The 24,654-nt window shown below is 36.1% G+C and overlaps 1 protein-coding gene across 2 annotated transcripts in view; it reads right to left on the reverse strand.

Moving 5' to 3' along the window:
* Usp5 (ubiquitin specific protease 5) overlaps positions 1-24,654 on the reverse strand; it is a 362,226-nt gene that overhangs the window by 320,990 nt on the left and 16,582 nt on the right. For both annotated transcript variants that reach the window (XM_090391427.1, XM_090391426.1), the window contains exons 2-3: positions 17,447-17,572; positions 156-207 (exon numbers count right to left, since the gene is read on the reverse strand). In XM_090391427.1, coding sequence (XP_090247553.1) covers positions 156-207; positions 17,447-17,572 — 178 coding nt within the window. The remainder of the gene's footprint in view (positions 1-155; positions 208-17,446; positions 17,573-24,654) is intronic.

The raw sequence follows: 24,654 nt of genomic DNA on the forward strand, positions 1-24,654 counted from the left end.
GGAGGGAGTCCCCCTAGTGTGTGTGTGTGTGTGTGTGTGTGTGTGTGTGTGTGTATCAGAACATGAAATAAAATAAAGTATCTGACTGATATAAGTTTAATTAAATTGCTTCCTGGATTTTAAGAACAAAATAAAATTGAAAAGAAAATCCTCACCAATTGCAAGTCGTGTGATGGGCTTCTTTTCTGCAACATTATTTTCAACTATCTAAGATAAAGAAAATTACATATGAATTGTTCTGGACTAAGAAAATTGTTGAAAGAATTATTAGCAAGAAATACTCTAAGATGGATTACTTATAATTTGCAAATGTCTTGCACAAATAGAATATGCATTATATCATTTGACAGTTTCAATATATATGATACAATACTAACATTATTTTTCAGGAAATAATGTATACTAAATATTAATTATAACTTTAATTAATATTTCATATAATTCAGCAATGTTACGTTGCCATCATCACAGATAGCAAAGCAGTGATATATGCACATAAGCACTTATTGTGTGCATATATCATATAGTGGTAAAAGGCCACCATTTACCACTAGGTAAATGGTGGCCTTTCTTCAGCTTCCAAGTCGGGCTTAGAGTCTTAAAGGGCACCCTCTAGTGGACTAAATTGGGTGGACTGAACTTGACCACATTCTCAAACTTTCTTAACCAGTGGCTACAACCTCCACAAAATATTAAACTCTGTAACCCCCCCCCCTCACCACCACCACCACCACCACTAGAGCAGAAATTACTTCAACTTCTTCATGGAGACTTTTGAATATACAGCCTTAAACTTTGCCCCGCACGAACTCACTGTCTGGCCACACTATGTAGATCATGTGTTCTCCTATCTGGCCACATAGCCTGGATACACTCAACGCTTGCTTAATACATCTAAATAATCAACACCCCCCAGTATCCAGTTTACCTTAGAAAAGGAAAATAACAACAGTCTCCCATTCTTAGACACTGATTACATGTCAGCTTGATGGATCCCAGGCATTCTCTTTACAGAAAACTCACACATACTGGTAGATACATTCATCAGCAGTTGCACTGCCCCTCCCAGCAATATGGGATTATAAAAAACTACATAACAGGACAAAATTAATCAGTTTTGATAGCAGTGCCCTAGCTGCTGAACTTGACCATATTCTCAACACTTTCTTAGCCAATGGCTACAACCCCCATGGGGTGTATGGAGAGGTAGCACCTTAGTATCGATGTCAACCGCTGATCTCAGGGTCAGGATGTTGGGCTCTGGTCCTCACATACACTCATCTCTCACTTATGGCTCCAAGAAGTTGGTAATGCACACCAGCGGCCACACCCCAGTAAACTGCCTCGGCTGGTGGACTAAACTAAGTGAAGGTATCAGCAATATAGAATGCTGTAAATAGGGAATATCATCCTTTATGTGCACGAAATCTGGAATGGCCAAGATGGCAGAAGAATCAACACTGACTGATCAATGGCATCAAGGGTATAACAGCAAGATGTGCAGCACATCTAGGGCACACTCCTGACATCTAAGGGACTTGTGGCCAGCCGTCGTGGAAGAGATTGGAGCCTCACCATGTATTTACCCATTGTCAACCATGAAACGCACCATGTCACAATATGAAGTTAGAGATGTGGTTGAGACCCCTGCAACCATCAGCTCTTATAGCTACAGGGAAGAAGAGCTTGAAACTTGAATTGTAAGACAAGAACTACTAAGGTAGTGTATGAAGATAATATCCCAAACCCTCCAGGGAGGATATTCTCAAATGTCCCTTGTCTGAAAACCAGGAGCAATCTCTTGAAAATAGTAACATGGAACGTCAAAACACTCTACGAGGCAGGCAAATTAGATAACCTACTCCAGGAATTAGAAGTGATGAAGGCTGATATTGCGGGTATGAGTAAAGTGAGGTGGACAAATACAGGCATTATAAGAAGAAAAAATCACACTATAATCTACTCTGGCAGTGACTTGCACCTTTATGGAGTAGCGCTTGTCCTAAGTAATAGAATTGCAAAATCTCTACAGGGATATTGGCCCATAAATGATTGAATTATAACAGCAAAAATAACTGCACAACCATTTAACCTGTATATTATCCAAGCATATGCGCCAACCCAAGATCACCCAGATGAAGAGTTGGAATTTTATGAAGACATCCAAACTACAATCTCCAGTGCTAAGTCAGATGATGTTATTATAATGATGGGCAACCTAAATGCAAAATTGGGCTCAGAAAAAATCTCATTTTGCATGGGAAACCAAGAGCTTGGAATCAGAAATGAAAGAGGTGAAAGATCAATTCAATTCTGATCTAATAATTGCCAACACACACTGTTTAAACATCCTCCCAGAAGACTATATATACTTGGAAAAGCCCTGGGGACATCTATAGAAACCAAATTGACTATATAATAATAAGCAAAAGATTCCAAAATGCAATAACACAAACAAAAACATATCCTGGAGCAGACATAGGATCGGACCACAACCCAGTGATTGCAAAAATCAAAATAAAACTTAAAAAAAAAACTTATAATTCAGACTCACTTAACAACCAAGAAGTTAAAGACTGCTTTATAAAAGAATTCACAAAATCCCTTAACAAGTCTGACACCACAACTCACACAGAAAATAGAACACCAATTGATGAAATTAACATGAACTGTTAATTCAAGAATAGCATCAATGAAGCAGTCAAAAATACACTCCCACAATTAAAAAGGAAAAGGAATAAACCTTGGATGAATGCAAAAATACTGACGTTGATGGAACAAAGAAAAAAGTTAAAGAACAAACCTGAATATAAAAATAAAAAAAAGGATGCAGGAAAGCCAAAGAGGAATGGATTAAATATAAATGTATAGATGTAGAAAACCTGATAGAAATCGCAGAAGCAGAGAAAGGCATGAAAATATCAGAGAAATGACAAGCAGGACAAATACAGCAAACCATGCAGGTGTCACAAGAGACCATATTCTAATGGATAAAAAAAAAAGAAATCATGGAAAGATGGATTATGAACAACGAAGAAATTATATTCCTGAACAGACTGATTTAGAAGGACCATCCATTTTACTCTGTGAAGTTGAAAATGCCGTTAAAAAACTTAAACCACATAAAGCTGCAGGAATAGATAACATCTTGGCAGAATGGCTGAGGGCTCTCGATGAAGGAGGACTGATTTATTGCATAATTTTTTCTAACAAAATTATGCAATAAAATATACGAGACTGGATTTCTACCCAAAGATATTAATCACTCAATTTTCGTTCCAATTCCCAAAAAAAAAACAAAAGCTACAAGATGTGAAGAGTTCAAGACAATCAGTCAAGTATCAAAAGTCCTCCTATACGTTATTCTTGAAAGAAATAAAAGAAAAATAAACATAGAAATAAATGATACACAAAGTGGCTTCAAGGAAAATGTAGGTACAAGAGAAGGTATTTTCAACGTCAGAACCATCACAGAAAGATATCTAGAAAAACAAAAAGATGTGTACCTCTGCTTCATAGATTACAAAAAGGCATTCGACAATGTCCAACATGAACAATTAATTGAAATCCTTTCAAAAATAGGCATGGATGGAAAAGACATTAGGCTATTAACTAATCTTTACTGGGAACAGACTGCATCTTTGAGAATAAATAGAGAGACCTCAGAAGAATTTCCAGTTCAGAAAGGTGTGAGACAAGGCTGTCCTTTCTCCGATTCTCTTTAACCTGTACACAGAAGAAATATTTAATAATATTAGTAACCTCAAAGGAATCACTGTAGGGAGCAGAAATATTAATAACCTAAGATATGCAGATGACACGGTTCTTCTAGCTGAAAACAAATATGACCTCAAAACTCTTATAGATGAAACCCTCAAGTATAGCGAACAGTATGGCCTCAGTTTCAACTTTAAAAAGACAAAAATCACGATAATTTCAAAAGAAAAGAAAATACCAAAAATATGCATCAATATGAAAGGAAATACATTAGAACAGGTGCAAAAATACATATACCTCGGACACTTGATCACAGAGAATGGCAGGACAGAAGATGAAATTAGAAAAAGGATTGAAATTGCAAGGTCAACTTTCAACAGGATGAAAAATCTACTAACATCTAGAGAATTAAATCTGATAACAAGACTAAGAATTTCCAAATGCTACATATGGTCTACATTATTATATGGAGTAGAGACATGGACACTCTCCAATCTGAGTATGAAAAAACTGGAGGTCTTTGAAATGTGGATGCTGCAAAGAATTATGAGAATATCATGGAAAGACAAAAAGACAAATGAAGAGGTACTAAAGATGGCAGGCATAAACAGGAGCCTGATGAAAGAAATTAAAAAGAGAAAAGTGAGATATTTCGGACATATTCTGAGACATAACTGCCCACAAAGGACATTTCTCAAAGGAACTGCTGAGGGAAAGAGAAAGAGAGAAAGACAAAGACTGGAGTGGATGAAAAATATAGAAGACTGGACCTATCTCTCATATGAGGAATGCAGCAGAGAGGTGCAGAATAGGACATGGTGGAGACACATGGTAGTCAATCTCCTGGAGGAAGAAGACACCTGACAGGACAGGACAACCCCCATAAAACCCAAAAAATACTATAAACCCTGTAACTGCACCCCACCCCCCTTCAGAACAGAGATTACACAAAATCTATCAGCATTCCATATATCTAGGACACATCCAAAATATTAACAAAAATTCTAAAGAAATACATTACAACCACTTACAGACCTTATAAAAAATTGCCATCCCTTATCCACTCTGACAAAGACCAGCCACATTCCCTAGACCTACCAGGTCCCTTGCAGTAAACTACTATGGCCAAACAGGTAGGACAGCTAATATCAGAATTTCTGAACTCAAGAACTACACCTAGTTCCACCATTACAGCCACTCTGGGCTTGCTGACCATGCGTTAGATATCCATCACAGGATACACTGGAAAAAGGCCACTTGTTACAAATTTAATTGGGCGTGTATTGAATGAATGCTTCAACATTGTTCGTTAGACTCATTAGTTATTTCAATATATCAATTTCTTTTACTTGTGCTCCATGCATTACCATTTGATTAAATATACCTCACTCTAACCTGATTATCTAAGTCCCCACTAGTAACCCCTTAATTTCCTACATGTGTTCGTGCTGCAAGTGAAAATACCTTTAGAATAGGTATTTTCACCTATTCTAAAGAATTCACTTCTAACTACTATGCTATGGGAAAAATTTATATTAATTATTGACTACGCCATCCTGAATTGATTGTAAAGCGTGAGAAGATTAGTTAGAACACATATAAGAATAATCATCTACTTAAGCAACTCTTAAACATTCAGTCGTGGCAATTATTCTACTTACACACAGGTTCGATTATTTTTGTGAGACGGTGCATTGGTCAAAGATCAGGCGAGGAATTTATACAAACAAAACATGTTTATTTAACCACTGACAAACTTTACAATTCCATACTCCAATGTACATTCACTCTCTAAGGCCTATCACGACCTTAAATCATAGCTTACATGCTATACAACTTATGTACAATTCAATGTCATTTTCACATTCAGCTACCCTTACAGGTTAACATCAGAATTTAAACATTAAATTATAGTTATATACAATTCTGCTATTCACATGATTTATAACCTCTGTAAAATCAATGACGGAGAATTTCAACAAAATTTTACCACTTAAATCGTAGCTTACACAATTAGATCTATTATTCGCTATACTTAACAACTTGTTTAAAATTCAAGTCAATATTTAGCTATAACATTCGACATCGTTGGTTAAGCATTCTTTCTCAGAATATACCAGCTAATGCTCACACTTTTTTCTTTCTTATTGCGACTTAATTATTTCAACAGAGCTAAATTCAGTGAACATACAACCTCTTATGCGTTACCTTTAACATTAGTACAGTAGAATCTACTCGCAATTTGCAGTATCACACACAGTCCTACTAGCTTTGAAGACGTATAAGTGGTTCTGTTGACTGCTTCCTTTCATCCTGTGTACTGGCCTTTGCTGAACGGTTCTTGGCAGTTGTCCTTCCAGAAAATCGTAGCAATGCTCTCCGTCGATACTAGATCTACTGTGGGCACTGTGTAACTATATGCACGTGACACGTCCCGTTATTGGAAAATAACGGGACGTGTCACGTGCAAATCTCCAAGGATAAACCGCCTCTCCTGTAGTTGGTGGCATGCACCAGCAAAACCTCGGGAGTTCGAACGAGCCAACAAACAGCAGCAAGAGAAAAAAACAGAGAGCGTCCTCAGGTCCTCGAGACGTTTTTATATGATCCAAAGTTCTTTGTCCTAGGGTCAAAGATCCCCAGATCTTTCGTCAACATATTGATGTCACTTTCCCTGACCTTCTGTTTTGGTGGCAAAATCTCTACATTTGAGTGACCTTCAGCACTGTTGTCCATCTTCAGGTCACCAACACAATGCTGACTGATCCTCTTAACTCGATGCACCACACACTTTTACAAGTTAGCATCAGAACTTACACATTAAACCAACATTATGTACAATTCAGACCTTTATATGTTTTACAACTTATGTACAATTCAATGTCATTTTCACATTCAGCTACCCTTACAAGTTAGCATCAGAATTTAAACATTAAATTATAGTTATATACAATTCTGTTATTCACATGATTTATAACCTCTGTAAAATCGATTTCTGAGAATTTCAACAAAATTTTACCACATGAGATTTTACGCACTATTACAATGTAGCAAATACAAATATGAAAGGCTATTCCTTGAATTTGCCTCAGCCCCGAGAAACATTCAAAATCTCAACAAATATGGGAAGCACTCATTCTCAGATCTTCAGCCCAACGGCCAAGACCACTCGATTTAGCCCACTAGGGTGCGCCATTTAGGAATCTAGACCTAAACTGGTTGCGTTGCCTTTCTTCAGCCTCATTTATCTAATATTAGTGATTGCATGCACATATCATTGCTTTGTCCTTGATAATGGCAATGTAACATTTTCAAATATAGGCAAGTATTATTCAAAGTTACTATAATTAATATTTATAATATATATACATCTAAACCTCTTTTTATGTGATAGATACGTTCCTAAAAATTACGCGTAAAAAGAACTACTGACCCCATAGAAAAAGTGAAGATTGGTTCCAAACCTGAAATATAAGTAAAATAATGAAAAAAACAGACATTAAATTCATTAGGATCATAAGATTTTTATTTACATTTCATGGAGAACACATACATATAATGAATTTTAATAACTTTAAAAAAAACATTCATTTCAGTTGTTTGCTAAGGATTCAATAAAAAAATTATGTTATTCGCTATCAGTTTCTGACAATAAACACGAAAGCTTTTGTTTTCATGAGACTGTAATATCACTAGAACTACTATATATGGTATTATCGTCATCGACTTCGGCCTCAACTTGTGGAATTCTTCTTGTCATGTCTTGAACAAAAGTACCACTGGTTGTTTTGGTAGTGTTAAGCATGAACTCAGCTATTAATCGCTGTGTTGATGCTTTAGATAAGTCGCGATATAATTCTCTGTATGAAGACATTAACCATTAACAACTTAAGCTCACGTAAAAACTTCCCAGCACGTTCTTCATTTGGATCATGTCGGACAAAATAATTGCCTAAATTACTGGCCAGTTTAAGACCTTCTTTAATAATATCAGCAGTAAAGTAGGATTAACTTGATCATTATCATTAACTTCTTTGCTTTCAGGATTCTCAGAAACAATCTTCACTATTTCGTCTTCGCTAAGAGGTTTATCAATTAACAATTCTTCGATATATGCCAACATAAGATCATCGAATCCTTCTCCACCAATTTCACATGCCAAACTTATTATATTGGGGAATTCTGCAGCATGATTGAAGGGAACAAGAGCATTCTCTTTAACACATGTGGGCCAAATAGCTTTCCTGCATGCATTCATAGTTTCTGGTCTCAATTCAGATAACGATAATCGAACCTGATCAATACAATCCATAATTGAAAATTTTTTCCACACATCCATAACTGACAGTGTTTCATCATCATTTAGCTTGTTCAAAACATACTGAAATGTTCGTCTGACACAATATGTTTTAAAAGTCGCAATTATACCCTGATCTAGAGGTTGTAGCAACGATGTGGTATTGGGCGACAGAAAAATAAATTGCACATTTGGGTGTTCTATGGCAGGATGACCAGGTGCATTATCAAGAATCAAAAGCACTTTAAATTCGAGACCCCTGTCATTCAAATAGCATCTAACTTCTGGCACAAAATGTTTGTGGAACCACTCAGTGAAAATATCAATGGTCACCCAAGCTTTTTTGTTGGCCATCCAATGAACTGGCAATTTTTGAAAATCTATGCCTTTCATCGGCCGTGGTCTTAATGATCGATTTATGAGCAGTGGTTTTAACATCCGATCTCCTAAAGCGTTTGAACAAAATAGAAGTGTTATGCGATCCTTTGCTGCTTTGAACCCACCAACAGTTTTTTGCATTTTTGATATGCAAGTTTTGTTTGGCATTTTTTTCCAGAAAAGGTCGCTTTCATCCATATTCCAAACTTGTTCACGAGTGTAACCTCCATCTTCAATTATTTTAGCAAGTTTTTGTGGAAATGCTTTAGCAGCTGTTTCATCAGCAGAAGCCGTTTCAACAACAATTTTTATATTATAAAGAGCATGTCTTTTAATAAACTTAGCCAGCCAACCATTGCTTGCATGAAATTCATATTTTTTCCTCGATTGAGATGAAGTATCTGGCTGCAGTTTTTTAATCTGTTCATAAAATCTCAATGCTGATTGCTTGATGGAATTTCCGTCAACTGGCATTCTTTTTTGTACATTATCTTCTATCCACATCACTAAAGCTTTTACGGTCTTTTCTAGAACAACATCTCTTGTGTATGATAATTTCGCACTCGATTTTGTACCAGAACATACCGCTTTTCTAATAGCCTCTTCATTTTTCTTTATTGATCTGACAGTTGATTCACGGACTCCAAAATTCTTACCCACAGCCGTCACACCTTCCCCAGTTTAAAGACGATCTAAAATTTGAATTTTTATATCCAAGGAAACGGTTTTTCTTTTTTTTTTTTTAGTTATCGGCAACATCATGTGAGGGCTGGATTAAAATCTTCGGTTAATGAAATGAAAGTTTGAAAATTACATATAGCTTACCATTTATTATTTCTTGGCAAAATTATTAATTTTATAACGCGATTTTTATTTTGATTTCACTTAAAAAATGCAAATGCAAAAAATGCGCTGTGTTGTCTACTCAAACACAAAATTCAAACTGCTAAGAACTGCTTTTTTATGCACAGTCAAGTTACGTAATTCGGGGAATTTCCAATAAATGAAATTCGTAATTGAAACGAGAATGCAAAAAAAAAAAAAAAATCTCAGAATTTTCTAGAATTTAGAATTTTCTTAATTGAAATGAGAAGAATGCAATTCTATAAAATTCTCAGAATTTTCTTGAATTACAGATTTTTTCCTAACTTAGACTTTAGGTTGGTCATGTAAAAGTGAATAAAAATCGCGTAAAAAAAAATCGCATAAAAAGAGGTTTAGGTGTATATATATATAATATAGACCACATAAAAAATTGGCATCCTTTATTCACTTCACCAAAGACCAGCCACATTCTCTAGACCTACCAGATCCCTTGCAGTTGCAGACTGTTCTACTATGGCCAAACAGGCAGGACAGCCAATATCTGAATTTCTGAAGACAGACTACATCCATTTCAACCATTACAGCTGTTTTTGACATCACCACATGATGTGGCAGAAGGCCACTTTTTTGCACCTCAGCAAATACAAATATGAAAGGCAATTCCTCAATCTGCCTCAGCCATGAGAAACTTTCCAAACCTCAACAAATTTAGGAAGCACTCATTCTCAGATCTTCAGCACAATGGCCAAGACCACCTAATTTAGCTGACTAGGACCTAGAGTCTTAAATGGGACAACTTCGGTCGGCTTTCTTCAGCTTCATTTACCAGTGCTAGTGCCTGCATACACATATCATTGCTTTGTGATCCCTTATGATGGCAATGTCATGTTACCAAAAGTGAAAAATTTTGATTTTCAATATAAATTAATTTCATATATACCGGAATTCCCACATCCAAATTCTACTGAAAAAAGTTCCTTGTGTGTAGCCATGCTCATTTAAGTATAATGAGCAAGGACTTCTAAATTACCAACATTCTTTATACTTTGGAAATCAGGAACACGAAATTGCAGTTCCTGAGAATTTTACTTTATTAATATTTGTTATTTCCCATAATGCACATCTGAAAGGGTGTGTGCTTTGCATTATGGGATACAAAGGCAACTGATGTGAAGTCATTAGCCTCTATATACAAATAGCTCAGTTGTGAAGATACTTCAAGCATTAACATTGTTTGCTTATACTTGGATAAAGGATTAAATAGAGAATATAATTTCTTGGCATTTTTAATTTATAGTATAACCAAGTGAAAAAACTTTCCAAAAAAAAAAAAAAAAAAAAACACTCATGGAAACTTTCAAACTGGTCCACCAATTTATATTGAAAATCAAAATTTTTACAATTTTAAATATATTTTTAAAGATAAAATCAATATCAAGTTGCATTAATGTTTTCTTTATTTAAATATTATAATAGGTATGTTATTGCCAGCCTGGTTGGCTGAGTGGTTAGCGTATCCACTCTCCAGCCAAAAGGCTGCGGGTTCGAATCCAGACATGGGCATGGATGTTTGCGATTGTCTGTGAAAATACTAGTGGTGGCCCAGGTAGATGGCAATGGTGTAGATGATGAAGGTAATTGCGGTTGATGGAGTGGTGGAGACAGAGAGTTGTTGAGTAGGTGCCCTCCCTCGATAAGTCTTTGGATTACCTGGAGGTGCTACGTAATAATAATTAAATTTCTCATCATCTTTATTTTATAATAAATCACTATAATTCTTATATCTAGTGTATCACCTCTGTGTTCCCATATCTTTTTTTCATTGTACAATTACTGACTATATTATATAATAAGCTAAATATCTCATTTAGCTTACACACAAAAAAGGTTGGGCACTTCTGATCCAGATCATCCTGATATCTGCAGTATCTCTTGCTTCTGCAAAGTAACATACTTTGAGCTAACTGGAAGAACAGCTAATGAATCTGTTTGGAAGAACACTGAAACTATGCTCATTATCTACATCACAGCTTTTATGGAAGTGACAGACAAATGACTACAGATCACCAGATCCAATGATGGGGGACAAGCCTTATCCTATTACCTTATCCCCAGAGAATATCAGGAATATAGAAGCCCACCTTTAAGACTCAATCTGCATCTGCCTTTCTACTGGAAGGCAGATGTTACATTAGGATGTAACAGCTTGTGAGGGCTGTGAAAGCATCCTCTGCCATAATCCTGTGAGAGATGAATGTTTCACAGAGAACAATGTCACGCGTACTAACTGATGACCTGGGGATAAGCCTATCGTCGTTCTACTGGGCACTTCTTCACACCACAACTTATGTGGCAGAGGGTAATAAAATCAAAGGCACTTCTCTGGCAGGTATGCGAACAACAGATAAAGAGATATCCTCTTCCCAGATGAGATTTTCACCCTTGAAGAGTCATTTAACTGCCAAAAAGATAGAGTATATGTCCTGGCTGGTTGCAGTAAGGTCATGACCCCATGTCAGTGATGGTTTGGTGAAGAGTGACATATGGGATATCCAAGTTGCATTTCTGTGAGAAAGAGGTCAAAACTTCTGCCAAGATGCTGTGCTGGAACCTGCGATATGGCCCTGAACAACACCTTGTTTCATAGTAGGTGGTGGACCTTCCAAAAGGACTCAGCCCTTGCAAACAAGGGCTGAGTCCTTTTATGCATTTATTTGCTTCCAACCACATGACAGTGGTTGGAAGCAAATGTGTCTGACCATATATCACCATCTGATTGGATATCTGGAAGTCCTGATCTGAATCCGGTGGACTTCAAATTGTGATTGGAGCTTGAGAGAGTAGTCTGCAAGAAATGACACCCCAGCATTGCCAGCCTAAAGGTGGATTTGGAGCAAGCAGTGGCACTGTTTCCATTGGATGATGTGCATGCTGCCATCAAAATGTAGCCTCACAGACTTTGCACATTGAGTGCTGCTATATGCATGTTATACATGTATGTGCTGCAAGCTGTAAATTGTTTACTGATAGATTAAAGGTTTATGAACTGTTCGAGTTGTAACAGTATTTATGGCTAGATTACATAAATGGGTACTAAAAAGAGCTCTACTACAGTCATCCAGAATTCCAGCTCCTGACCAGGTCTTCTGAATTATGCTAAAGCTTTTATATGACTGATTTATATAAATCTGCTGACTGATTTGCTAGGAACTTTCACTATGCTTTCTTCTTTTGCATGGCTGCTTCTTTAACTTACTATGTCCATCATGGTGCTCTTATTTTTCTATCATTGCAGAAACCTCACCACATACCTTGCTAGTTGAATCAATCAATGTTTTCTTCAGAGTATGTCATTGAGACTCCAAAGTTTGGGCTCTGATTTGAAATTGTTTCATTTTTTGTCCAATAACATTTGTATAGCTGAGTCTATACAGTTCAGCTATAAAAGCTGTTGAACTTTAATTATTTTTAAATGTCTTCTTGCCATGTAAAATGTAAATTTTTATGCTGGAACATAGTGTTATCAATATTAGTCTGTATATCCTAAACAGAAATTCAGCAGGCACTTACCATTATTATTGCTTTACCCATGTATTTTACCCAAAATATTTCAATATGTCTGGGATTCATTTTCTACTCTGTTGTTTAGATCTCCAACAAGGACCAGCCTTTTCCATTTTCTTTTTAATCAGCTACCTTCTCTAATGATTCGAAAAAGTCATCCATTTCCTCTTTAGAATTGTCTGTGGGATAACCAAGGACTCTTCCGATCTTCATTTTTGGAGTTGAATGCCATCGCTACTCCTTGATCATTTCCTTTCCTTGATCATTACTGCTCTAATATAGCATGCTATGTTTTTATTTAACAGGATCTCACCTATTTTAGTCTTCTTTGTCTCAACTAGATACCAACTGTATCTAGCTGACAGGCTGTTGTTGGACGTTATTCATAACTTATTTTGACAGTTTACAACACCAAACATATAACTAAAATATAAAAGGATATTTATTAACTGGGTAATATTTCACTGAATTTCAAAATAGCATCTTCAGAGCAAAACAGCATGTTAGAGTTTACATGTGACAGTAAGTGAAACAATTCAAATTGTAATGGAGAAAAGATCTAGTCCTGAGTTGGAGCAATCTAATGTTGTATAAAAGAAATACTATGGTTGAGTAGAAATGAAATTGATCTTAAAATACAGTCCCCCAAATTTTTGGCAGGTTAATGCAGCCATACCTGTTGAAGTTAGGAAAATGCTTCATAGCCATTACTTACTCTAAAAATAGTCTTTCTAACCTTTAATGATTTCTATATAGCACACTGATTTTCTTCCATCTTAATCCTGTGTGAAGAGGTATCCAAGGTGTCATCTAGCAGTCTTAACTTGCCATAATTATGATAGTGAAGGTATTTCTTACGTTCTCCAAGGCAGATGTTAGATCTTCTCATCTATCCGTAGTAGGCTAAGTCACAGAGAACTTCATATACTGGAGGATAGAGTTTGATCTTACAAAGCAGATCAAAGTTGCTAATTTGACATGTTCTCACATTCAGTTTTATTCCCTTGCTATAGATGGGTGGTATGAGAGCTCTACTCCAATCATCCAGAATTCAACCCTCTGTTTAATGCAAAATGTACTATCACTACTTGTTTCATTTATCAATCTTTCAAAAGCAATTACTCCAACATCTAGATTACCTTTATCTTCAGTTTTCATGTCTCATTTATAATTTCAGATTCCTTTTACAATACTTTTTCCTCCTCCATTACTAAGCTTGTCTCTTTAACTTTCCAAGTCCAGCATGGAGTTCTGATTTTTCCATCCTTCAGACAACCTCAACACTGTCTCTCTAGATGAATCAATCAATCAATGTTTTCTTGAGGGTTTGCCGATGATCTCCAAGTTTGATTCTTGTTTTCAAACTCTTTCATTTTTTCTTGAATAATGTTTGTGTATTTTAGCCTGCAGTTCACTTCTGAAAGCTGTTCGACTTTGATTTGTTTAAAACTTTCTAATGATAGATTTCATCCTGCTCAAAACTAAATAGTCATCATCATCATCAGTCATCACTTCCAATTTCAAATCCTCTCTACGCTCGTGTCCTGTACCAGTGGGGAAGCATCACTATCAACAATAACATAGTCTGCGAGACTTATTTCTTGCATCTTCTCTTCATGTGAATTTGTGCACATTTCTATGTTGTAACATGGTGTTAGTAACAAATAGTTCATGTCCTGAACAGAAATCCAGCAGATACTTACCATTTTTATTAGCTTTGCTCTCTTTTCTCCAAATTTTACCATTTTTATATGTCTGGTAATCATTTCCTACTCTGCTGTGGATTAACTTTTCCTTTTTCATTGTGTCAGCTGCCTTCTCTTAATGACTTGAAAAATTAATCTACTTCTTCCTCAGTATAACCTTCTTTGGGACCAGACACACGAATAAGTCTCATTGTCCAATTCCCCATTGTGATAATTGTCCACATCACTCTACTTGATACCACCTGGCATTCAAGATCATCCTTGTATTTAGTGTTAATACCATAACTACTCCTTTTACTTGATTGTTATTGCCCGAATATATAACATCTTGTATTTGTTCCCTAGATCTCCCCTGTTTTTGTCTTCTTTGTTTCAGTAACATCTATTATGTCAATGTCATATGATGCATATCCAATTCTTCTGCTAATTCCATATCTCCCCTGTTTTTGTCTTCTTTGTTTCAGTAACATCTATTATGTCAATGTCATATGATGCATATCCAATTCTTCTGCTAATTCCATTTCTTTTCCATTGATGCTTCTTATGTTGATTATGCCAATCTTTATTTCTGCTAATGCTGAATTGGAATGTCTTCTGGGAGCTGACTTTTTGCTGTTCACCCTGGTTCCCTAATGAAAATCTTGTTTAACAATTCCCAAGCCAGCAAGAAATTCTGTCATGTTGTACCATCCTTTTGAATTATGGTTTAATGTCAATAAGAACACATTTGGGACTACATCCAAAACTGCCAGCCCATCCTCATTCATTCAATATCTAGGTAGATACCTAACAGGATGCACCACAAGAAGATGAGGACTGGACATTAGGTCAGAAGTCCTGATTAGTTCTCCATGTTCTTTAAAAGTCTATGTCAAGGTCTCCTCCCAGTTATCCAGCTTTAACCCTTAAGCACCCCATGCTCTGACCTCAATATTCTCAAAAATAATGAAAAAAAAGTCATGAACTAACTTCTTCATTACTTAGAATCTCACCAACATGGATTTAACAGCAGATCTCCTAGCCAATCTCACCCACCTTAAGACACAAGCCATGGAAAGATCGCAGAAATTTAAGTGGTTGCTTTTGATATTTCCAAGGCATCTGATCAAATGTGGCATCATGGCCTTCTTATCAAGCTACCATCTTATGGTATTGCATTCCTCCTTCCTTTTGTGAATGGACTGCTAGCTTCCTCTCCAGTCAGTTACTGCAGGTCATGGCAGATAGTTTCGTTTCTTTAGATTTTCCAATTAATGTTGATATACCCCAGGGTTCAGTGCTGTCACCTAAATCTCTTCCTCCCATATCAATGATCTTCTCTCCCTGACATCAAATTCTTTCATAGTTTTGCTGATAATAATACTCTCCATTCCTCCTTTTCAAAACCTTGTAATGCTCATGTAATTCATGCTTCATTATTTTCTTTAACCAATGTTTTAAACACTGATATTGTCATTCTCAAGTGGAGTGAAGAAACTTGGTGAATTTTAATGCCCTAAAACACAATGCTATCTCATCTCCGAGAACAAAGACCATCTCTCTCCCCCTCCCCCTTACTTTTGACAATATTCTTCTTGCCAACCAGGCTCAGTCTTCTCTTCTTGGGCTAACTCTCACATGTAATCTTGACATAAGCACATCAGCTCTACGGGTTCTTCAGCTTCCTGACACTTTATAAAGCTCAAATCAGCCCAACCTTTTAGAATACTGTCTAACATTTTGGGTGGTGCACCTGAGACCTCCCTAAGAATGCTTAATGGTATACAGAGCTGCCTCATGGAATTTGTCACTTCCACATAGGGCAGATGGATTTTCACAAAGTTTATATGGCATGTTTAGTTGCAACTTTTTCAGCAGAACTTTATTTGTTAAATTAACATTTGTGAATATATGTTAATCATCGGACCTCAAACCGTTCACAGGATAAGGTGGTCAGCCCTATGCCCCGGCGTATCCTATGACGCAATGTTGAGTTCTCAAGGCCGGTTTGCCTGCTTTGGGGGATAAAAAACTCCAGGATAAAACTGGGGAAAAAACCCTACTGTCCACACCCAAGACTGGCTATGGCTGAGGAAGATCCTTCAGCTCCTCACATCACCAACGGAAATCGAACTTAGGACACTCCTTCCCCAGGCGTATGGTTGCGAAGTGCTTAGCCACTAGACTAACTGTAAGTACTAACCCTAGATTTTCTTCAATTAATTTCTTTATTCTTTCTGTTAATATCATTGGAACTGTCCTCATTCCACTCATAAGTAACTGTGCTTATGTATCATGTATGTTGAGACTCAAATTGTATAACCAAGTCTGAAGTACTGCTAATTCTCCTGTGCGTTCTTTTAACCCTTACTGACAAGGCCATGCAAAAGTATCTGGAGCCCGGGGCCAAACTCTATTTGGATACCATCCAATAATTTCAATAAATTTTGATGATGTTATTGTTGTTTTATCATTATTATTACAGGAAAGGTACTAAACATGTTTTGTAACTTGACTTGTGGGATCTGAGGAGCCTCAAAGTATATTCTCCCCTTTCATGGTCCTGCTCGCTAATGTCCCATCAAATCCCACCAATGTGTTCAAATTAAGCTCTTTCAATACATAGCTTTACCACCTCCAACTTATCAACCTCTGCTCTTTTATTTAATTACACCACAGTACTAGATAACTAACAGATCTGTCTGGGAATCTAGGATGTATACCTTAATAAAGAGATTACTTAACAACTCAACTATTTCTAAATCTGACAATTTTCTACTTTCTGTATTTACTAAGGTTATTCTTCCATGATAATGTTTCCTTTTGCTTGCCAATAGCAATAAATTTCTCTAAGGTAATAACAACAATATAAGTATTCTAAAATATTGCTCTTAAATTCTTTCATCTAGATATTAAAATAATTAATCAGCTATATGTTTGTTAGCATCTGGTGATAAATTTTGGGGTAAATAAACCTTACCTCCTTTTTAATTCTTTTAATATGCAAAAAAACAGCATTTCCAGTTTTCTGATGGTGAAGCTCCAAATAGATGCGTCCAAATCCAAGAAAAGTACTCAGACACACATACAGACCAGATTCAGATTCCTAATGGAGAGAATTAAATAAATATAAATATATATATATATATATATCAAGAGAACAAAAGGATACTCAACTTAAAAATTAATTTTTATCAGTAACATTTTAGAAATACTGAATTAAATTTGATGTGTTTTTATCAGTGTCTATCATTACAAATTTTATGACTCAGGTTTCCATTCCAAAGATTTTTAATCTATTATTATGAATGTTCTCCTAGGAGCATTCATAAAAATAATTTAATCACCAAAGTCAGACACCATCCAATGGTACCCGATTGCATACACTCACCACAAGACATGAGAAGAGCTTGGATCTTACATGCTTTCTAACATTATCCCCAGCAAGCTTCTTAAGGAGGATGCAGAGCTCTATCTCCACTATCCATAATCTGCAAAATCTCACTGTGGCTAGACTATAAGATTCCTTTTTAATTTGTATGTTTCAATCATATATTCCCTATTGTCTACTCCTCAAACTCTGAAGACTCTTCTCCTTAAATGTGTCCTCACATGCACAATTCACAGACCATTTAGTAGAAGAATAATTTCTTTGTTCCTACAAGTTAGTGTTTTCTTTAACAGCAATTTATTCAATGTGTTAACAACCATATAAATATTCTGACTCCTTAACTAACTCTGTGTTTACAATAATCTCCAAATGTCTAGCTTCACTGACTACTTCCAAATTTTCATTAATGTAATACTCTGCTTATGTAATAAAATGCATAATCTTACAAATGGTTCAACACTGAAATGATATTATTGCCATCTGTCCATATTAACAATCATTATCAAATTTCTGATAAGTACTCTCAAAAGTTTACATCACTGCTAACTTCTTAACAATTTTCCCCCAAATGAATCTGTTATTTGTCAGGCCTCCAGTATTGTTAGATCTTATGTTTCAGTCTTCTAAGGCAATTATGACTGAATCAATCTACTTGGATCTTGTTCTTCTTCTTCTGGATCTTTTCCCTACCATCTTGGCATCAAACATCTGTTTTGCTAACCTTTCCTCTCCCATAAATGGCCATACCATCTTAGATTAGCTGCTTCTTTAATGCTAACAATGTCAAGTTTCTTTCTAATACCTTCATTCTTAATACGATTCAGCCATTTTTGCAATCTGACCACTTTTCTAAGTTTTTTCAGAACTCTCATATCTGTAGTCTAGTCTCTGATCAAATAATTAATTTCTAATTCAACTCTCAGATCCATAAGTTTAAACTGGGTTTGAATACTATCTTGTATATGGTTACTTTAGTGTTTTGACTGATATCTCTCTTATTCCATATAAATTAATTCAGTTGACCTAACCAGCTTAATAATTCTATTGTTGATTTCCATATTTAATTTGCATCCTTACAAAATATTATGCCTAAATAGCTATAGGTTCTATAAGTTTTCCAATCAGGGCATTGTTGATATTTTTGACTATTTTCATAGTTATCATTTCATTGCTGATTTTCTACCAAATATCTTATTCAGTTAAGGATTCCTTAGACTCAGCTTGTTCTTCCAAGTTTCCCTTCCACAATTTTTCTTAAGTCATAAGCAGTGCTTTTTTCTGGAAAAACAGGTGCCGGTACTCACCATGAAGATGTTATTACAGCAACTTCCACACTTTCAGCATGCTAACTTTTTAATTTCAGCTTCACCAAATGTCAGATTCTTCCCAGGATATTCTGGCCAATACTTGGAATCTAAACTCTTAGCATATTCAGACAAATCAGCATCATCTCCTTCAAGCAGACGCTTTCAAACAGCTTCTTTCAGACTTTTATAGAAAGCAGATGAACTTATTGCAGGCCTGTATCTTTCATTTTTGTGGAGCTCAATCTCTTTGAACTTCTGGTTCTTCTGAAGAAAAATACTGTAGTACGTACCAGGATTTTCAATTCCTTCTTCAAAAAGTTGAACTGTATTCTTTATCTTCCCTGTCTGCTTTGAACAAGTCAATATTTCTCTCTAGAAAATCTAGAATTAGTTCACTTAGTTCTTGGAGAGCATCACACATAAGGCTCAAATCAAGAACAAATTCGCATGACGTTATTTTTCTTAAAAGGCCCGCATAAAGAAAGCGATCTGTTTTACTCCTTCTGCTGTCTTCTTTTGCCTCCAGAAAGTGATGGAAGAGGGCTTAAGTCTTGCCACACTGCAGAAACAGTGCAAAAGCTAGATGCAACCCAGCGAGTGCTTAAAATTCTGCCAATTTTAAGAAGCTGAAGTTCAAAAGTTGTTGCACATTCCTGTAGTTCCCTAGCATTCTTAGGTGAAGCATAAGTCACATAAAGTTTGTCCATGAAACTCTTAAAGCGATTCACTCCTGTCACATTGTTCACTGTGTCACTGACAGACAATTCAAGGGGCGATGGCTAGCACAATGCCAGAAAATAACACTAGGAAACTTCTCTCGCATTAGCCTCCTAACACCATTACGCACACCAAACAACATGGCTGCACCATCACAAGTTACAGACAATACATATCCTTCAATTAATCTTCAGATAATCCTAAACACTCAAGATGACTAATTAAAGAGTTTAGAATTCCTCTAGCAGTTACATTTGATAATTCGATCAAATCTAGGAAAAGATTTACAGGAGCCGAAAGTTCAGGATGAACTACACGAACAATAACAATCAATGTTGTTGTGTTACTCACAGTTGTCGATTCATCAATAAGTAACGATATTTTGTTCTTGGAGTTCACTATATTGTCTATTAATGTTTATCTCATTTCATTTGCAATATGGCTCACAATGTTCATTTGCAGAATGAAGAATTTATCCCATGTCTAGGCGATTAAGTTCCTGTAGATTTATTTCATCTTTAAATGATTGATTTCTCCTTGCAACTTTATAAGCAGTTCAAAACACTTTTCCTGTTACGTCTTTATGAGACAAAGTATTTAGGAAAACTTTTTCTAATGTTTCGTTTTTGCTTCAGATTCTATTCTTTGGCACGCCTTGTGCACTGCACTCTCCTTATGATCATAAATATTTTTTCTTAATGACATTAACAAGTAATGGTAAAATGACTGATTTTACCATTTGCCCACTCCACTGAAATTTTCGTTCCCATGTGTTTATCGACAGCAAGACTTCCGACATCACGACACTTTACAGCTCAACATTTTATTCTTGACATACAGCCACTCGTTTCTCTCGCAGAAGTCATTTATCTGCAAAAGTGTCCAACATTCGGGCCAATTATCAGAATCTGTTTCCTTTTGACCACGTGGATCTTCGGTCTTGGTTTCGTGATCCTCTTCACCAAGTGTATTTTCAGTGCTAGTTTTCTGTTTTACAAGATCACAAGTAGATTCAACAATTTCAGCTGCTTCAGCCTTCCTTTTTTTTACTCGTTGGCATAAAGTAACTACTTATTTTACTCATTTTGAACAATGACTGCACTGATTTAACTTAATTCGAAACTCACATGAACACCTGCCTGTTGCAGAGTGAATAGAGAACTGATACTCTGATATTGGAAGCAATCGGAAGTGAACACAACTTCCTGTTTCCGGTTGCATACCAACCTATGAAACAGGAAAGCAGGGTACCAACTTATGAGTAATCAAAACTGAAAATTCAATTTATGAACACAGTACCATCTACCAGAATATGTATAATACATTTTACTGAAAAAGGTGCCGGTACTGCGTAACGCTAGGAAAAAAGCACTGGTCATTAGCATGCTTAAGACAAAAAAAAATTGTGGTAATTGCTCATAATTCTCACATTCTTTCATTTCCCTTTTTATACATGGGTACTATGAGAGCTCTACTCCAATCATCTGGAATTTGATTCTCTGACCAGAAGCCATCTGAACTGTGTAGCATAGTCCATATTTGAGCATTTCAATTCGAATATCATCTACTCTAGCTGCCATTCTACATTTCTGGTTTACTGATAACTTTTCCTACCTCAGGCACTGATATGTACTCCTGATTTTATTCTTCTTGAATCTTTCTACCACTGTTTCTATCACTTATTGTCTCATGTAGCAATCTTTCAAAGCAATCTCTCCAGACATTTAGAATATCTTCAGTTTTCAAGTCACTTTTATTATCTCTGATTCATTTTACTGACATCTTACCAAAGTCTTCGTTACTTTTTTTTGGCCAGTTTTCACAGTACTTCACTTTTTTACATATTTCTTACACTGATGCATTAATGTAACAAAAAATAACTACTTCACAATGTAGAGAAAATCATAAGCGCCTCTGTAGCGCAATTGGAAGAACAACAGTACATTGCACCCTTCAACTGGAAAAGGCCTGAATTCAATTCTCATCATGACAAGAGGAATCTTTATATGCTAAACTGGTAGCGAGTTAGCCGATCTCATACGGAGGTAGCAGGGTTTTTTCCTCATAGAAATTCAGGTTTTTTATCCTGAATTTCCAGGATAAAAATTTCCTGTATACAGGCAAATCATTCATCAGAACAATCCCAATTTACAGACAAGAATATTGTCTGTTGGTGGTGATGGGTAGTAGATGGCACTGATAGCTGTGTATAGAAGAGAATTAAATAGTAAGGGAGACGGTGAGATGTGTGTATGGTGGAGTGCCCTCCTGCGATGAGTCCTTGGACTCCTTGAAGGAGTCACATAATAATATTTCATTATTAAAAATTAAGGAAACAACTGCCATGTTATAGTAAAACTTCAGTTTAATACAAACCAAAATAATCACACAACGTTCTGACCTTCATATCAAGGTCATCATCTGAAGTGCACATATAAACAAAGAAACAAATTGCATTACAAAATACATGGTATGCTAAAGTCACAGTAATTTAGTCAATCATTAAAACTACTGGCCTGACCTCTGGTGAAAAAAAAACTTACTACATCAAATCTAGAGACCTGTTATTATTATTTATTTGATTACAAATCATTAAGAGATACATTAAGCTGGGAAGCAACATGCGCTCACATAATTACTCACATAATGGTGGCCAATGAGAGCTGCAATTATTGCTGAATATGTGCCATCCAAATTCTTGGAATTTTTATACCATCATTATTAAGATTAGGATTTAAAGAAGAAACCTGTTTAAAGAAGCCTGTGAAATTTTGATTTCACAGGCTTCTTTAAACGCAAATTTTAAGTTCAAGTTTTCCAGCAAACAAACTCTTACTTTAGGACTCTAAGCAATAATTTCAGCTCTTACTGGCCACCATCTATACCATTTTGTTCTAATTTATGTGAGTAATTATGTGAGAGCATGTTACTCTCTAGCTTAATGATCTGTAACCAAATTGATTATAATAATAACAGGGCTCTAGCTTTGATGTAGTAAGCTTTTTTTTTTTTTCAACAGAGGTCAAGGCATTAATTTTAATGGTTGACCAACGTACTGCGACTTTAGCATATCATGTAGATTATAACGTAGCTTGTTTCTTTGTATATATACATGTATATTCAAGGTGATGACCTTGATATGAAAGTCAAAACGCCGAGCGACTATTTTGGTTTGTATAAAACTTCAGTTTTATACAAACGGTGGTTGTTTCCTTAATTTTTAATAATGAATGATCACTGTGTAATCATGAAGGAAATAATATTTCTCTCTATTCTCTCAGTGCATATCATTATTATTATTATTATTTATGGCATCTCCATGAAGTCCAGGGATTCATCGCAGAATACCCAAATCAACCATCATACACAAATCCTATCATACCTATCCTTGAATACATTAACCATCAAGGAACTCACAATCAATTGTGGCAATCCATTCCATTCACTCTCCATGCAAAAAAGTATGGTCCAAACACACCCCTAATAACCACACTCTTACACAACTTCCATGGATGGTCCCTAGTTCTCCAACTATTTATCATATACTGAAAAATTTCACTTGCATCAATTTTATAAAACCTCTTTAATATCTTCCTATCATGTTCCCTCTGCCTGTCAACCAAACTTTGTAACCACAAACCTTCAACTTATCCTTGTAGGTAGTATTCCACAGACCTGTCACTATTCTGGTCACTCATCTCCGAGTCCTCTCAACCACCTCCTGGTCCCCAAGAAACCCAGACGACAAATCTGTGCATAGCAGTCAAGATGTGGCCAAATCATGTCCTTATAAAGAGGGATAATAACGTTCTTATCATTACTCGTTGGCATGTTTTTCAACATCCAAGTAATTCGTTGAGCTATTTTACCAACTTTTGCAATATATCCTCTGAACTTCAACTCTGTCCACCATTATCCCCCCCCCCCAAGTCGTCTTATCAATTTCCTACTACTAACCAATGCAATCAATATGCAACCATTTCAACCCGAAGTGTTGAAATGGTTGCATATAACCTTACATTTTGCAATATTAAAATTGACAATCATTATCCTTCGCCCACAATGCCAATTTATTTAAATCATCCTGTAGGATGCTGGCCTGGTTGGTCGCGTGGTTAGCATATCCGCTCTCCAGCCAAGAGGCTGCAGGTTTCAATCCTGCCTGTGGGCACGGATGTTTGTGATTGTCTGTGAAAATAGTGATATTGATGGAGAGTATATGCCATTGGTGTAGTTCAGGGCTGTCCAACCTTAGGTAATCCAAGAGCCGCATCACAATGTCGCTGCTGCTCACCAAATCTAATAATTTGGTGAGCAGCAGCGACACAACCTTGACAGCTGAACAAACAAACAACACTAATTGCACACTAAAAGCACCCGGAGCACGTGCGTTGGAACAAAACAGCGTTGCAACATAAAAACACCAAATAAAATTACCAACATCAAGATTATCGATTAGTGATAGAATTAAAATATCTAATATGCATTCGATTCAAATGGTTATTTTATTTTTTTCACTTGTGAAAATCAAAACCCACAGGAGGTCCTGCATGCAGCCTGTGCTTTGACAGCCTTGGTGTATTGATGCAGTTCGCTGTAGTTGGTGGATGGTGGTGGAGATGAAGAGTTGCAGAATGGGTGCCCTCCATCAATGAGTGTTTGGACTACTTGGAGGTGTCATGTGATAATAATAATAATCTACATGACCTTTATCAACTATTGCTCTCTCCTCAGATTTGCATCATCAGCATACAACTGAATATCCCCTCTTAA

This window comes from Typopeltis vanoorti, chromosome 4 (assembly GCF_054136105.1).
Source record: "Typopeltis vanoorti isolate ZY-2024b chromosome 4, IOZ_Tvanoo_1.0, whole genome shotgun sequence".
Lineage (NCBI taxonomy): Eukaryota > Metazoa > Arthropoda > Arachnida > Uropygi > Thelyphonidae > Typopeltis > Typopeltis vanoorti.